At 41.6% G+C, this 15,055-nt stretch overlaps 1 protein-coding gene across 1 annotated transcript in view; it reads left to right on the forward strand.

Annotated features, from left to right (window-relative positions):
* Positions 1–407: 407 nt before the first annotated feature.
* Positions 408–15,055, forward strand: part of AP1G1 (adaptor related protein complex 1 subunit gamma 1) — a 39,520-nt gene continuing 24,872 nt past the window's right edge. Inside the window, exons 1-3 of the mRNA XM_062007121.1 lie at positions 408–725; positions 11,398–11,601; positions 14,771–14,895. Of these exons, the coding sequence (XP_061863105.1) occupies positions 11,401–11,601; positions 14,771–14,895 (326 nt within the window). The 5' untranslated portion in view covers positions 408–725; positions 11,398–11,400. The remainder of the gene's footprint in view (positions 726–11,397; positions 11,602–14,770; positions 14,896–15,055) is intronic.

Below are 15,055 nucleotides of genomic sequence, written 5' to 3' on the forward strand. Positions count from 1 at the left end.
GCACACGCCGGCTGCGGGACGTGCCGGCTCTCCGCCGGCGGAGCGCTTGGCGGGGCTCGTCCCGTGAGCCGCACACCGTCCGTCCGTCCGTCCGGGACGCAAGACTCGCGGCGGAAACGCGCTTGAGCATCCCCGGGTGCTGCCGTCAGTGCGCGGCCTCGCCCCGCGCAGCCCAACGACCTCCCCACACGTTTCCTACACCGGGCGCTGCGCTGAGCTGCTGCCACGCGGAAGGCGTGCGGCTGAGCCGCGGGTGTCAGGGCGGTGTCGGAAGGACGCGCCCGTGTGAGACAGCAGCAGGCTGCGGGCAGCCCCGCTCGCGGAACTCCGGTTGCGGGTGGCGCGACCCGCCCGGCCTCACCACGGGGCAGCGCGCCGCGCGGGGCCCGCCCTGCGCGTGACGTCATCACTGACTGCCACGGTGCAGGCGCAGCGGCCCAGCACGCCCGGTATCGGGGTGCCTCCGCCAGTAAAAGTAGTGCGGACCGGCCTTTTCTGCCTGGCCGCCGCCGGTGCCGCCGGTGCCACGCCGCCCCTGCGCCGCCGCCGCCGAGGCCGCCGTGTCCCCGCCCCTCGCCCGCGATTGGTAGAGGCTGGGAGGCTGAGGAGAGCGTACCGGCGCACGGATCCCTCCGCCTGCAGTATCGGTTCTGCGGCCGCGCCGCCGCCATTTTGAATGCCTGGCTCCTGCCGCTGCCGCTTCCTCCGCTGCAGGGACCGGCCCGGTGAGTGCCGCGCGCTGCCCGCCCGCCCCCATCACGGGCGTTCGCCGCCCGCCGCCGACCGGGCTGGGCCTCCACTGTCTTGGCCTGCGAGGTGCCGACCGCCCGGGGCTCCCCTCGTGCCTTCCCTGCCTGTGCCCACCGCCGAGCTCAGCGGCCGTGCTGCGGCCTCACGACAGTGCCGCGGGCCCTTCTGCCGGCGGAGGCCGCCCGATGCCTTCCCGTGGCCTTTGACCGTGTCGTTTCTTGCGGGCCTCCTGCCCGCACCGGCTGCGTTTGGCTCCCGGCCGCGGCCTGCACCCCCAGCCTCCTCCCGGGCCCGCTTTGGACTCTGTCCCCGGCTTCTGCGCTGGGCTGCTGCCGCCCCGAGCGTAGGGCAGTGCTGCTTGTGTGCTTCGGCTCGTACCATCTGTAAGCGTGCTGCTGGCATGATTGTCTCGCATCCGCTGCTACCAGGACTCGGGTGGTCTCACGCATTTCTTGGGAGTGCGAAGCGTAGCCTTGCAGAAGTTCCGTCAGTACGAAACATGGGACGACTTTGTCCGTGCTGGAGACCCGTAGTGTCCAAGAAGTATCTTGGACGTTTGTTTCCATCCTCTCTTAGGCGTTTTCTTGCTGGTGCCGCACAGCTGCTCGGAGTGTTACAGTTAGCGTCGCGCTAATACTTACAGCATTTGTGTGTTGTCTTATGGTTGCATGGATTTTAGTGGAAGCGAAAAATCTATGGTCTCTGGCCAAAGGCATTTACGATAGATTGTAAGTATGGGTTTGTGTTAGTGGCTGACTGGAGTTTGAGAGTCAATCTGTAAAGACAGCTTCAAATTCATTCTTTGAGGTTGGTCTAGTTCACTTCTTTCTTTCATGTGCTAGAAGGCAAACTATAAGTTCTTTTTATTGTAAGCATTGTTTTTTGAAGTCTGGAAATAGAAAAATTACATGTTTATTATATCGTAATCGATGTGGTGTATTTTAGTTTCTGATGCTTAAAATGCTAATGGAACAGGCAGTAGAAGGGTGATATTTCATGGGTATGACCAGAACGCGAGTTTGGCCTGTACTAGCTTAAAGTGACGTATGTGTGCGTTTCCCTCTGCATGGTACCCCTGTCATCTTGCATTTAGAATGGCAGAGATTGTTGTTAAGTTTTATTTTTCTCTCTTTCCCGTTCCCTTTCTATGTGGTAGTGCACAGCTGGTTTTTGAATGCCTGTTTCCCACTGCCTTCTCTAAACTACACTTATGCTTTTTGTGTTTATTTTAATGTCTCCTTCTATTGCCAAATTCTTTCTTTTGCCAACCTGCTTGTGCTCTGGTCTTTGGCACAGGATTTGGAAACTTTACTGGTATCTGAAAGCTCAATGAAGGCAAGAGATTTTTGTATTTTGTTTTCTGAGGGGTTCAGCGTGATGTCTTCAGTTCTTCAACAATGGGAGAAGGGGGAGTAGGTATTTAAATTCCCGCAAGTTGAGAAGGGGAAAGTAAGTCTAGGGTAATTGACTTGTGAAGGAATTCTGTCTCCAGCACGCAAGATGACTTTCAGGTTTCCTTCTCTTATGATAACAAAAGCAGTCTCTTCCTTTTTTTTTTATTTGTTTGTTATATTTTTGATTTTTTTGGTTGTTGTACATGTGACCACTGATCTGATCTTTTTTTTGCTGAAGCCGATATGGGAATGGACAGTACCAATGTCGTGGTGTCCGGGTGAGACAGTAAGGGGTATGAAAACGTTCTGATCCTTTATAGCTCCTTTGCCTACAATGACATCACTGTAAACTGAAATGAGATCAGTAAGTTTGTCAGGTAATAGTTTAAAATTGACTGAGACCAGCAGCTAAGGAACTGAAGTTTCCTGGTCTTAGGCATGCAGACAGACTGCACTGGGTAATGCAGTTAAGAATTGGAAAGTTGCCTTTTAAAGTGTAGAGGCTCTAAGACCCTTGTGTGCTTTGAAAGTTGGTGACACTCATTCATTAAATCCTCTTGTGCCTCTTTAGTGTATTTGTTTTTATTTTTGATTTGTCAAGATACCTAAGTTCAGGAAATGAGTTACTTGATTTCTTTGTCCATTTTTAACAGTAGGGCAAATTCTTCTGACTGAAACTGATGTTAATTTGTCCTAGAGGATACTCGTCTGTTCTCCAAGGAAAAGGGTCTGATCTGCCTTGGTAGCAGTGTTACTTCTCTGGATAAGAGTTTTGGAGTTTATAAGCAAGTGTATGATGAGACCGTAACTCTGTTTAGGGTGAGTACAAGTGAATCTGGTAATATCACAAGTAGTAGTGCTAGCCTTTATTTGCTTTTTGGCAGAGATGCTATAGGCAAAATCTAAGATTAGAGCTTCCTAGTGCAGAGCTGAAGTTACCTGGTGTGTTGTGAAGTTTATATTAATGAATGCAAAGGAGTGGCGTCTTGTTTTTCATCTGGCGTTAAACGAGGTAAAGAAAGGTGTGTGGGATTTTTGTCACAAAGTAGTAGCTTATTTTTTTAAAACTCTGCAGGAAAGTGGACGTGAAATAAAATAACCTGTTAACCTCACAGATCAAAATAGCTAAGAAACAATCAAGTGAGAAATGCAAAGGTAATTTAGGTCAGTGGTGACTGCAGCATAGAAACAGCAGTCGGGAAATCTGAAGTTCTGTTCTCGTCTGTCACGCTGAGCAGCCGTGTAGTTGTGCGAACTCTCTCTCCAATGCTTGATTTGTTAGCTTGGGAAAAACAAAAAAGATATGCTTGTTTTCTTCTTTGGCAGTTATTGAGGTTAATATTTGCAATGGTTGAAAGTTCAATGTGTCTTTTGAAGCCAGCTTAGGAGTTGTTTGGTGTGTATGTACTGTTCTGCAGAAATGCTTACCTAGTCTTACTGACTTCTGTTGTTAGGCTGTAGCTACAGGAAGCAAAGAGGAGAGATTTGGGGCTGCATTCAGTTTGTTAGCCTCATAGGATCTGTTTAAACCGAATCTCTTCGGGAGGAATGGTGTGACATCCTCTGATGCTGTCTTGTATCTCTGCTTCTGAACAGCGTGATGCCTTGCTTCTTGATTATTCTTGTGCTACATGTCTTCGTTCTTTTGGATGCAGCTGGAAGTTGGACTGTTGCTACTTCTGAGACAATTTTTTTAGCTTTTGTTTTGGGACATTTTTTCCTTCCTTGACCGACCTGCCTTCCTACATCTTTGTATTACACAAAGTGTAATGGTGATGACTTATCAGACTGTATTTTTAAGCCTTTTGGTGCCTTTATTTCTTTCCTGTTTTCTGATGTTACTTACTTCCTACTTCTCTGTTGTATTAAATAGCATTTTCTCAGGAGAAATTATTTTTCCACTTGGAATGTCATATGTTTGGTTGCTTTTTCTCTCAACTCTTTTGTGTTGCCTTTGCCCTTCTTTGCCCTTCTTGATGATGATAGGTGCTCTTTGTGTAGATATTTACTGTTTTCTGTATAAATATTGATAATACGAGACCATGTACCAATATCTCTGCTGTTGTTCACAGCTTCATCTCTATTTGCCATGTGTATTTCTATTTTTACTTTCAGTATTCCTTTTTTAAAGGTATCTGGTAGGAGTGTGAAGCCCACTGACAGCAGTTTGGAGTTGAGGCCATCGGTATTTTGTATTTAGCTTTCACAGTTACTCCTTTCATGTAGTCCAGACCAATTTCTGCTTTTGTGTCTGGAGGCTTGGTTTGGTTGTTCTGAAGCAAGTAGGGGAGGTCTACTGGTGTCAGTTGGGAGTTGGGTCAGACTTTAATTATGTAACTTCCCAAAAGCTGATTTTGCTTGAGGAATGTGATTACTTAGGCAAATATTGGGATGGAGTAACTGAAGTTGTGTACTTAAAGATTTGTTTGAAAATGTATGCTTCTTCAGTGTTGGGGTGCTTTCTGGGATGAACCAAGTTGTGTTTACGAGGAAAGTTATAGCTGGGTATGTATCTTACTGGAACTAAAAGTTCAGACAGTTTCCCCAAGGAGTAGAGCCCTTCTGTGAATGATTCCATGAGCTTTGATGGGGTTTATGTCTTAATGTTTCTAGAATTCAAGGCAAAATAATAATGGACTTTTAAAGCATGTCTGATAACTTGATAATTTGTCCTGAACAAGTTCAGTAACTTTTTGTTTCTCTTTATTTCATAAATGTATAGGAAGAGTGGGTTTAATGTATTTATTTTTTCTTTTAGAGATAAGCTGACATTTCTAAATAGCTTGCAGAGGAACGGATCTCAGCTCAATTACATGCTTAGGGATAAGAACTCCTTTATGTCTTTATGCTGCAATTCCTGAGAAAGGAATATAGCTTTGCTGAAGCACTTCAGCATTTTACATGTGGGATTGGTAATATTAGGTGGTGCTTGTAAATATAAAAGGTTGTTTGGCAAACAATCGTATTTGAATGTGACTGTATTCTAAGAGAGACTTTCAGTAAGGTTGTTCTGTACTTAAATATTTTTCTCATAACAGCATGTTGAATAAAATCTTTAACTTTGAAATACAACAAGCTTAACTAGTGAAAAACCATAAAAAGGGAGAAAGTCATGATTTAGAAGCACAATTTAAGTGGGAAAAAATGATATTAACACATTTGGTTTTTTTCTTGATTAAATTCCCCCCCCCCCCCCCCCCTTTGAATAGCTTGTCAGGAATTAGTTATATGATGAGAAATGCCTTTTTTATTGGTTATAGGGAAGAATTAATGAAAGGCACAGGGAGGAGAATCAGAGACTAAGAAAAAAAGCTGGAATATTTGCTTTTAAAGGAGCTTAGATACCAGCCACCCGTACCATTGAAACTAACCCGAGTTAGCTATCTGAGTTTTCAGAAGCTTTGATCATTATAGTAGATTACTCTAATTTGCAAGGTCTTAAAAATGAGAAGGATGAAACAGCCTTGATGAGGTGGAAGAATTCTGTGTTCAGTCCTACCAGACATTGTAAACATTAGACTCTGGTCTGGTAGACTCTTTTCAGGTGTCACCCCTGTTTTCTAGAGCTTATGGTTGTTGAATAAATGGCTGCTTTAAACAGAATGAGGAAAGAAATAGCTACATTTTCAAATTGCTTTGTCATTCATGTTAATGTGCAAAGAACAAAACATATGCCCATACTAGTGAAAAATGTTAACTATTCCTGAAGAACAGGACTTTCTGCTTTGCAGGAAATTCTAAACTATTTAGCCAGCTAAAGTTAAACTCCAGGTCTGCTGTTCCTAGACAATGTGGTACTCCTCTCGCTCTTAAGTCATCTTATGGCAATAAAATTCATTTATGTAATATAAAGAAGTCTGTAGAACTACATTTTTCATGACCGTTTGCTATCTGATAGCTTTGTAGTTTTCACCTGAACCTGATTTTTCATAATCTTTCATGTGGTTTTTAGTGTGAATTTCAGGATGCTGTCTCATTTCAAGACCAATTGTATAGTCAAAATGAGATGTGTTTTAATTCTTCTGAGCTCCAAGTTGTTTACATTGTTTATATTTTGCATTTTTAATTCTTCAGTATTCTTTTTGTTTCAACTCTCATTATTCATCTGTTTATAGATGTATAGCCTTAGCTCCCCCCTTTTAGTGAATTGTGTATGGTCATATACCAAGTCCCTGTAAGGTTTTGAACTGTTTGCCTTGGCAGAGCCACACTACGGTTATGCTGCATGTTGTCCATACTTTGTTTATTTGAATAGGAAAATCATAAATACTTGCCAATAAGTTGTATTCTGTAGCTTGCTGGAGCCCTTTTTTGTTCTTTCTGCCTTTTATTATGCTGCAGCATCCTAGAGTGCCAGCTCTGTATCCGTAGAGGACAGAAGGCCTTGTGCCTGTCTTGCTATTACAGCTTGTCAATGTGCTCTGTGAGTCTAGAGCGATGGATGGCTTGGCAGCGTGTATGTGGAAATATGTTTGTTTCCTGTTGTTCTGCAGTCTCTCAGGATCCTAAAAAATTGACACCCAGGTATCAATCAGGGGAGGGAAAGCCACAGCACTACTTACGTGTGTTTCCTCTCGAAAGCAACAAGTAGAGCTGGTGCAGTCTTCTCTTTTAGTTAGTGTGTGGTTTTAGTATTTTTTTTTCTTTAGCTGTACATCTGTAAGTGCGTACTGCTTTAAACTATGTCACGTGAAGCAGTAGATATTTTGTGTGAATTAATGTTTTGTGGCCTGCTGGAATATCCGTGTAATCTTGTAGCCTCCATTCCGCCTTTTCTGCCTGTTTTTCCAGCAAGTCTACAAAATATATACTTCTGGCCAGCAGTTATGCAACCTCAAGTCATGGCTTTATGGACTTAATAGTGAAGTTACAGCCTGCCCCAGGATAGAAGTTGTCCAGGTGAACCAGGGGATTGTCCAGGAAGTGGTGTTGGATGATTCCCAGGTTCACTTTTTGAGGTCCATATATTTTACATACACAGAAAAGCTTAAAGAGTTTTCTTGGGTGGTGCCAGTGAAAGTGAGATTCTGAATTACTTTGTCAAGTCTTGTGATAGCTACACAAAACCTGGTTTGTTTGCTTTAGATGGCATAAATTTAGGATGATGAGCTTTCTGGACCTCTACAAACTGTGGATCTTTGCTTGATGACCAAGGCGCATATGCTGCTAGCCTTAGAGCTCTGGGAGAGATGACCAAGCAGGACATGAAAAAATAACTGCTCCTTCCTTCAGATGTTTGAGCTGCACATGCAGTTGTAGTTTCTTAAGTAGTAGTATCAGCCTCAGCAGTCCCTGCTGGCTTGGCTTCTCCAGGGTTTGTAGTTATTTACTCACTGGACCTTGTGTCAATACCATCTTGATATGTGTCACCTGATACAGTCATATGATCTAAAAGCTGCAGTTAAAGGTGTTTTTGTGGGCAGTGCATGGCTCTTCAGGTGTATATGTTCTGTAGGTGCCTCTAGTAGGAGTGGTAGGAAGCCATTCTGTGGGTTGTAGCAAAACTAACCATGTTTATTTCCCCATGCTGCCTTTTGGAATACTGCTGCAGTAGTAGAGGCATTTGAAAACATTATGTCTGCAGATGCCCAAGGCAGCCAGCGTTATCTGTGCTGTAGAGGTAGACACTGAGACAATGTGGTGGTCTAGGAGAATTGATTTGCTGGTGATTATATGGAAACCACATCTTACTGTTTTTCAAATGTGACAAAGTATCTTGAGGTCCAGTAAAAGGAAGAAGTGCTTAATATTTGAAGGGGTTTGTTTATGTTATGTTACTAAGCAAACTTCTGAGTCTATTTTCCTGGATGGGACTCTGTTTTGTTGCCCAGTGTAGGAATATGATACGTAGCAGAGACGTATGCTTGAAGTCAAAGTGATAACTGATAAGTAAAGAGAACAAATTCACAGACGAAAAGGAAATCAGCATTATGGACATAAATGCTTTTTATGGAGAAACTTACTGGGATTCACGTGTTTAAATCTGTGAGGAATACTCTCAAGTGTCACAAGAAGTATTTTTGTAACAAAGAGGTAAAATCAGCAATAAATTGCCAGTAGAAAGTGAAGTTCAGCAGTATCTCTGAAGGAACTCAAAACTGTTCAACTTGTAAGTCTGGTATGTGACTATCTTAACTGACCTTTTATTTAGAACAAGAGTAGGTAGTAGTTTGTGTGCCCACAGTTTTTCAGAAGGGCTTCAGGAAGAGGACCCAGGAACTGCCTGGTTCTTGACAAGTTCTTAGTAAATAGACAAAGGTTGTCTGGATTGTGTTACAGTGCAGTTTTTCAAGGGAGATCTTATTGTGAATTAGTACCTAGCAATAGGAGAAACAAAAGCAACCAGACAGTGACAGAAAATCTGTCTGCTTTGGTAATAGGAAGTGGTTATTGAGAGGCACTCTGTGAAACTGCCATTTAGCATGTTCTTAAAGCAGTCTGGGGAAGAGGAGCGAGTCAGGAGCTGACAGTTTCATCCTAAAACTTTGGAAGGATTTTGTGGTAGCAAGGAAGTATGCAATAAGACAGTAAACCAAGTTCATTCTCAATAAATGCAAAGCAATGCCTACACTGAAAAGAAATTACTATAAACGCACGGTGAAAGGCTCTAAATTGTCACTCAGGACAGAGGTCTTGAAGCTTTCTATGGGATCTCTTTAAAAAAATGTCGGCTCAAGAGTAACCAAACAGGCAAAGTGAGTTTAAACACTATTAACTTTTAGAGTGCAGAGGAAAAAAAAAAAAACCCTATGTAAACTCATGGTGCACCCATTGCTTGAATACTTTTTATAGGTCTAGTCTTTGTTTAACAAAAACGTGGAATTCTGAGAGATATGAAGGGATTATGCAATGGCTCCATACAGGAAGAGATAAGAATAGGGCTCTACTAAGGAAGGTGGCTGGGGGGGTAGGTACAACTGAAGGTTGTAAAATCAGGTGACATAAAATCAGTTAATAGATAAGGAATACTTTCTTTCTCATGGTACAAGAATTTATTTTAACATCCTTTACTTGATCAGACAGCAGATTTAAAGCAAAAGATAATTTTACATGGAATTCGTTGTTAAACTGTGCACATTATTAGCATGGGTGTGAACAGGGAAAAAGTTTAGATGCTTTGAAAACATGATTAGATAAATCTATAGATCTGTAGAGGTGTGCTATGCTGAAAGACATTGTCTGTACTTCAGGAGGTCCTTTAAGTTGCAGCGAGTCTTGGAAGCAGGGAAGAGATTGAGGAGACGTAGTTGGAGATGTAGTATTGAGAGATTAAAAGCTTTACTGTGCAGATGAAGCATCTGAGTTTGGCCGTGAACAACAGAAAAGGTCAGACTGCCTAAATAGTTTTAAGTGAAGCAGAAAACAGAATAGATGTTAACTTTGTTCAGAGGTAAATGCAGCTTTTTATGAACATTTATTTTGTGTCCTTTACCAGTGTTTAGGCACGAAATGGATAGAATTAAGCTGTGTTCTATATGAAAAGCTTTGAAACCTTTGTGCTTCTGACTGACTTCCTATATGAGTGTTGGGGAGTTGTCCTTTTATTTTGAGAATGTGTATTTTGTTGCACTGGTGAAAATAGTCTTCCAATTTGGCCAAACAATGTTTTGAAAAAATACTCCTTTCAGATTTGCACTTCAGCATCTGAAGTCTCTAGAGATTGTGTGCGGTAGGTGCATCTCAAGTGTACTGCTCATGCTCTGCAGAGCTTTCATGTTCTGTTTGTTGTGATCCTACAATCTTAACTTACTGATGAAAGATCACAATTCTACTGCTATTGTTTGTACTGAAGAGCAGAGGTCTGTGTTAAGAGGTTTAAAGACTCCATCTAACTAAAGGCTTCCCCATACTCATGTAGATATGTGCAGTTCCATAATCTTGTTCTTCAAGATGTCAACATTTTGTGACGTAGTTTTCTTATGGAGAAAGAACATCTCTACTCTTCCGTTTTTGAAACTGAATGCTTTGTTTCTCTCTAAATTCAAACTTTCAAGATATGAAGCTGGGAAATTAGACTGAGGGGTCTACATGGTTTGACTGAAGAGACTTAGTGTTGTGTATGCATTCTGTAGGAGTCCAGATTCACAATCCAGACCTGTAGAGCTGCGTTCAGCTGTCTTGCTGTGAGCCCACCTTTACTCTTATGCGCATGCTAACTCTGTCTGCTTCCCAGGCTGTTTTGTGGTGTCGTGCCAAGCCAGTAAGTGCAGCATCTTGAATGCACATCTTTCTGATATATCAGTGCTTAAAAGGTATTACATACCATTTTGGGAGGACAGTGACCCAGAAAAAATCTGTAGCAGACTGTTGTGGCAGCTTTTTACAGATTGATGTGACATTGTCTGCTATCAGAATGTTTTAGTTGTATTCACAGTCTAGCGTGGATGAAAGAAGACTGTAGAGATGCTTGCATAATCTGATCTCTCAGAAAGTAAAAAGTTAGCTTTGGTGAACATGAACTAAAAGTCGACTGTTGAACATAATTCAAAAGTTTTACTTTTGTTTAAGAGCTATATTCTTCTTGCGGGATACTCAGACTAAATTGCTCTCTAGGTCAGATGACTCCACCAATTTTCTGTCTGATGAAGCAAAACTACTTGGGATTCATGTATAGTACATTTTTCTTGCACATAGACTTGTGACAGGCTTGTTTGTTTTGGAAAGGATTGTTCTGTTTGGGGTGTAATAAGGATAGTGTCAACTTGATTATGTCTCTTTAAAAGAAGACTCGCTGAAGTATCACACAGCTAGGATTGCTTTCCATCTGCTTTTTCTGCTACTTTCCTTGCCTCTAAGAAGGAAGTATGTATAGCACAAGCTTGCAGGATTTTTGGAGCATGCATATTGTGCAAGTTATTAAATAGCATTGCTTTTTTGTAAAGGATTTCTGTCCCAAATTGTCATGATTTTGAGATCAACTCTCTTTGGAGCCTGACTTTCCTGGAGAGAGGCAGATGATGTGAATATGATAGCATGCTTTGCAGAGTGCCATTTCTGCCTCTTTCAGGTTGGGAGTCATGTTATGTTCACCTGACAGCTAGCTCAAAGCATGGCAACTACCGTCTCCAATGTTCTGCAAAAGCAAATGTGAGGTGCAATGAATTCCATGGTTTTTCAAGTTTACTTTTAACCGTGCAACTGAAGCAGTCTGCATTTTTTAAATTCTTCTACCTACATAATTGTAGGTTAAGCAAAAATCATTATGAAGCCTTTGGGTACAGTGCAAAGTTTATAGATCTCTTTCTTATCCCAGAGGATGCCAGCCCCCATCAGGCTGCGGGAGTTGATCCGGACCATCCGGACAGCAAGAACCCAGGCAGAAGAGCGTGAGATGATCCAAAAGGAGTGTGCTGCTATCCGGTCATCCTTCCGGGAGGAAGATAACACATACCGATGCAGAAATGTGGCAAAGCTGCTGTACATGCACATGCTGGGATACCCTGCACATTTTGGACAGGTAGGTCACAGTTCAATGCTTGCTGTGTATGTGCATGTGCCAGTCTGCTTTGTGTGTTTTGGGCACATTGACTTGTTCAGAGCATTCCTAGCTGCAGTTTTGCTGTCTGCTCTTGGGAATGTTTTGAGGTCTGTCTTCATGTATGTTCTGAACCTGTGTTGGTTAGCTTTGACTTTCTTAGTGAGATCTACTGTTTGGAGACGTAATATATTTTGTCAGGAAACTTAGTCTGTTTCTGACAAACTGTCTGCTCCTTACCACCCATGTTTCTGTAGAGCAGTAGATCTTAAACCACAGTCCGAAACATAAGGGCTTTTCGAAATGGGTTCAAAACAACACTTTGGAGTTCTACCTCTGCCGGAAATTACCAGATTCTCCAAAGGAGGTTCTGTACCCATTTCCTTCTAAACCAATCCATTCTGTAAAAGCTAGTCGGTTCCCAACAACAAAAAATTGTTGTTCCTTTTCCTAATCTTCGTGAGGTGGCTTAGAGAATGCTGGTACGGGTTTTCCATCTCTGACTTAGTTTTGATCCACAATTTCAGTGGAAGAAGGATAAAACAGATTATTCAATATCTGTTATTGCCAGGACTGCTACATCTCAGAACCATCTATGTTGACTATTTTGGGAACAGAGTACTTGATTAGATTGCCTTGGTTCTCCTGTAGTTTCAGTTATATTTTCAGGAAGGTATAGGGTCCAATGCTGAAAAGGGGTTTTAACAAATATTATTCAAGTGAGTATGTTACAGACCTTTGCATGTCCTCAATGTTTATAACTGGAAAGAATCTTTTGAAGTGCTAATGTTGTGTGGGTGGAGTATAGTTCGTTTGAGTTGAGGACCTGTTGAAGACACATCCTGTGCCAGCAGTGGGGCCTTATACAGTATTGCACTGTAGACAGGATGTTTCTGAGAGCGACTGGATAAATATGCAGGGAATATGTCTTGATGAAAAACAGGAGAGCACCACAGGCCATGTTAGTCTCTCTTAAAGATGTAAACAGACATCTGAATTGGTAACCAATAATAAAAGAGAATTTATTGAAGGTGTCAGAAGTAATGAGTGATTGATCTACTTTTTACTGAGCCAAGGATCCTCAACTTTGACCCAGGATATCTTTTACAGAAATATGAGCATGAGCACCGTATTTAGCCAGTACAGGCTGAGATGCACTGAATGGCAGGCTGTCTATTGAGTGTGTGCAAGAGCCATTGTGCAAGTTTAAAAGTTGTCTGGCAGCTTGGGAGAATGATCAAATAATTTTTAATTATTATTGTCATTATTTCTACTTGCAAAAAATTTCCAGTGGGAAGAATGACTATGTCAGTAAAGACGTAAGTTGTAGTCTGGCCATATGCCTGTATAAAATCTGGCTTTACCAATGTATCTGTTACAGCACAGTTGTAACAGATTTTAATTGTTCTTTTTAATGAAATGGATACAATAGTATCAAGATTTCTTCTACTAATGAGACCTGGTAAGACCTTCAGCTGATCATATTTCTCAGTATAACTGTGCATGAAACTAGTTCGTGTGTATTTGTATACAGGTGAAACAAGAACTCATTGGTCTTTCACAGGGTAAATGTCAATAAGAACTTTCAAATTGAAATGTACTGGAAATATATTTTACAGTATCTGTTGCAGTCATTAATTCCTACCGCTTTTCCTTAGTTGTTCTTCTGCCTTTGTTGGCTCTTACACTGTAGCTTAGATGTCATTGGTTCTACACTGCATTTTTGCATAGGGTTGTATAAGAAAGTATCTTGTAAACCTGGGAAAAAAAGTTGTCTCAGAGGTACATTATTCTCTTACAAAAAGCACTGAGAAGATAACAGGTCGATAGTGGTCTAGTGTTCTTTACTTTATCCGTGGTTGATCTTCTCATTCGTGCAAGTTCAAGTATCCTTGTGGATGGCTGATATTACTGTTCAGAGGAATTCCTTTATTCTAGATTTTCAGACCCTTTAAACCTAGCAAACGGAACTCTTATTTCTTTCAAGCTTTTTCTTATCAGTTTGTCACCCTGCACTAGCTGGATGCTGATGTATGACAACTTCTTGTGTAGTTGCCTCATATGTCCTCGGTGTGAGAACTTGTCAGTGGCTAGGCCATAGCACTTACTTTCTCTGGCACTTCAACTTTAATTTTCTTATCAGTATCCTATACAAATTTGCTCTCCCGATATGTGTGTATTTCTTGCATCTCATCTGTGTCTGATGCCCTGTTCAAGCTTCTGTATAGTTAGGGATCATGAAAAAGTTTTCATGATGCCCTGTGTTTTCGTCTGTGCATGCCCTTCTTTACTTTAAAATGGACTTGTTGCAAGCTTTGTCTGACCCCCTCCTTAAACTCCATTGTATATGCTTATGTACGGCTCCAGCTAATTTGTAACAGACCTCCATGGTGTGTTTGTGAGAGACAGGTCTCTTACCTGTGTTGAGAAGCCATTTCATCTGTTTCATGTCTATAAAATTAGATATTGGTTATACTTGATTAATTAACCTGTTAGAGAAAGATATTGTAGTGCATAGCAGTGTCAGAATATCTCTGGGGCTGATGTCTTTTTTTTGTTTTGCAGTAAGAAAGTATTAAGTTTAAAAATGAGTTAGCACTTAAAATTTTCATCAGCTGAGTGCAAGTGGTATCTATGCATGTTATCTTAGGGGTCTCCTTTATGCTATTGAAAACAGTTGATATTTCTGCATGGTGAAAGGGAAGCTTGTAGTGGCTACAATGCTTTTAATTTTAGTCAAATTTCAAATGTTCAAGTAGAGATGACAGAGCAGCACAAAACCTTAATTATCTGTGACTGTATCTAAGATTTACCTAGCTAGCAAGTTAGTTACAGATCACAATAACAGAAAAATGGTAGTCTGACGTCAGACTTGTATGGCTGAGGTCACGGAAGGCCAACTGTGTCTGGCTACTTCAAGATGCAGGAGCTGCTAATGACTTACCTGATGGCTTACTGGGAGCTTTAGACAGAATATTTAACCTTTCTTTCTTTTCCACATCACCAAAAGGGGAATTAAATAAATATTTTCAAAATTCTCATACCTAAATGAGTAAACATCAAAATTCAAACTGTTTCTCCTCTAGCCAAGAAGTAGTTTAAGCTAATTCTCTGTCTTTTTTTCTTCTTTTTCCTTTTTTTTTTTTTCCAGTTGGAGTGCCTCAAGCTCATTGCCTCTCAGAAATTCACAGACAAGCGCATTGGGTATTTAGGTGCCATGTTGCTGCTGGATGAGAGACAGGATGTCCATCTTCTTATGACCAATTGCATCAAGAAGTAAGGGTACCACCTCTCTCTCCATCAACACATGCATTGAGCTTTCAGGATCTGAAAGTATACTCCTGATAGTGATATTTTTGAGTACTTTACTTTTTTTTTCCCTTGTATTAGAAATCTGTTGTATGCTGTTGACCATACAAGGCTGTTCAGGTATCGT

Source organism: Colius striatus, chromosome 14, assembly GCF_028858725.1.
Source record: "Colius striatus isolate bColStr4 chromosome 14, bColStr4.1.hap1, whole genome shotgun sequence".
Lineage (NCBI taxonomy): Eukaryota > Metazoa > Chordata > Aves > Coliiformes > Coliidae > Colius > Colius striatus.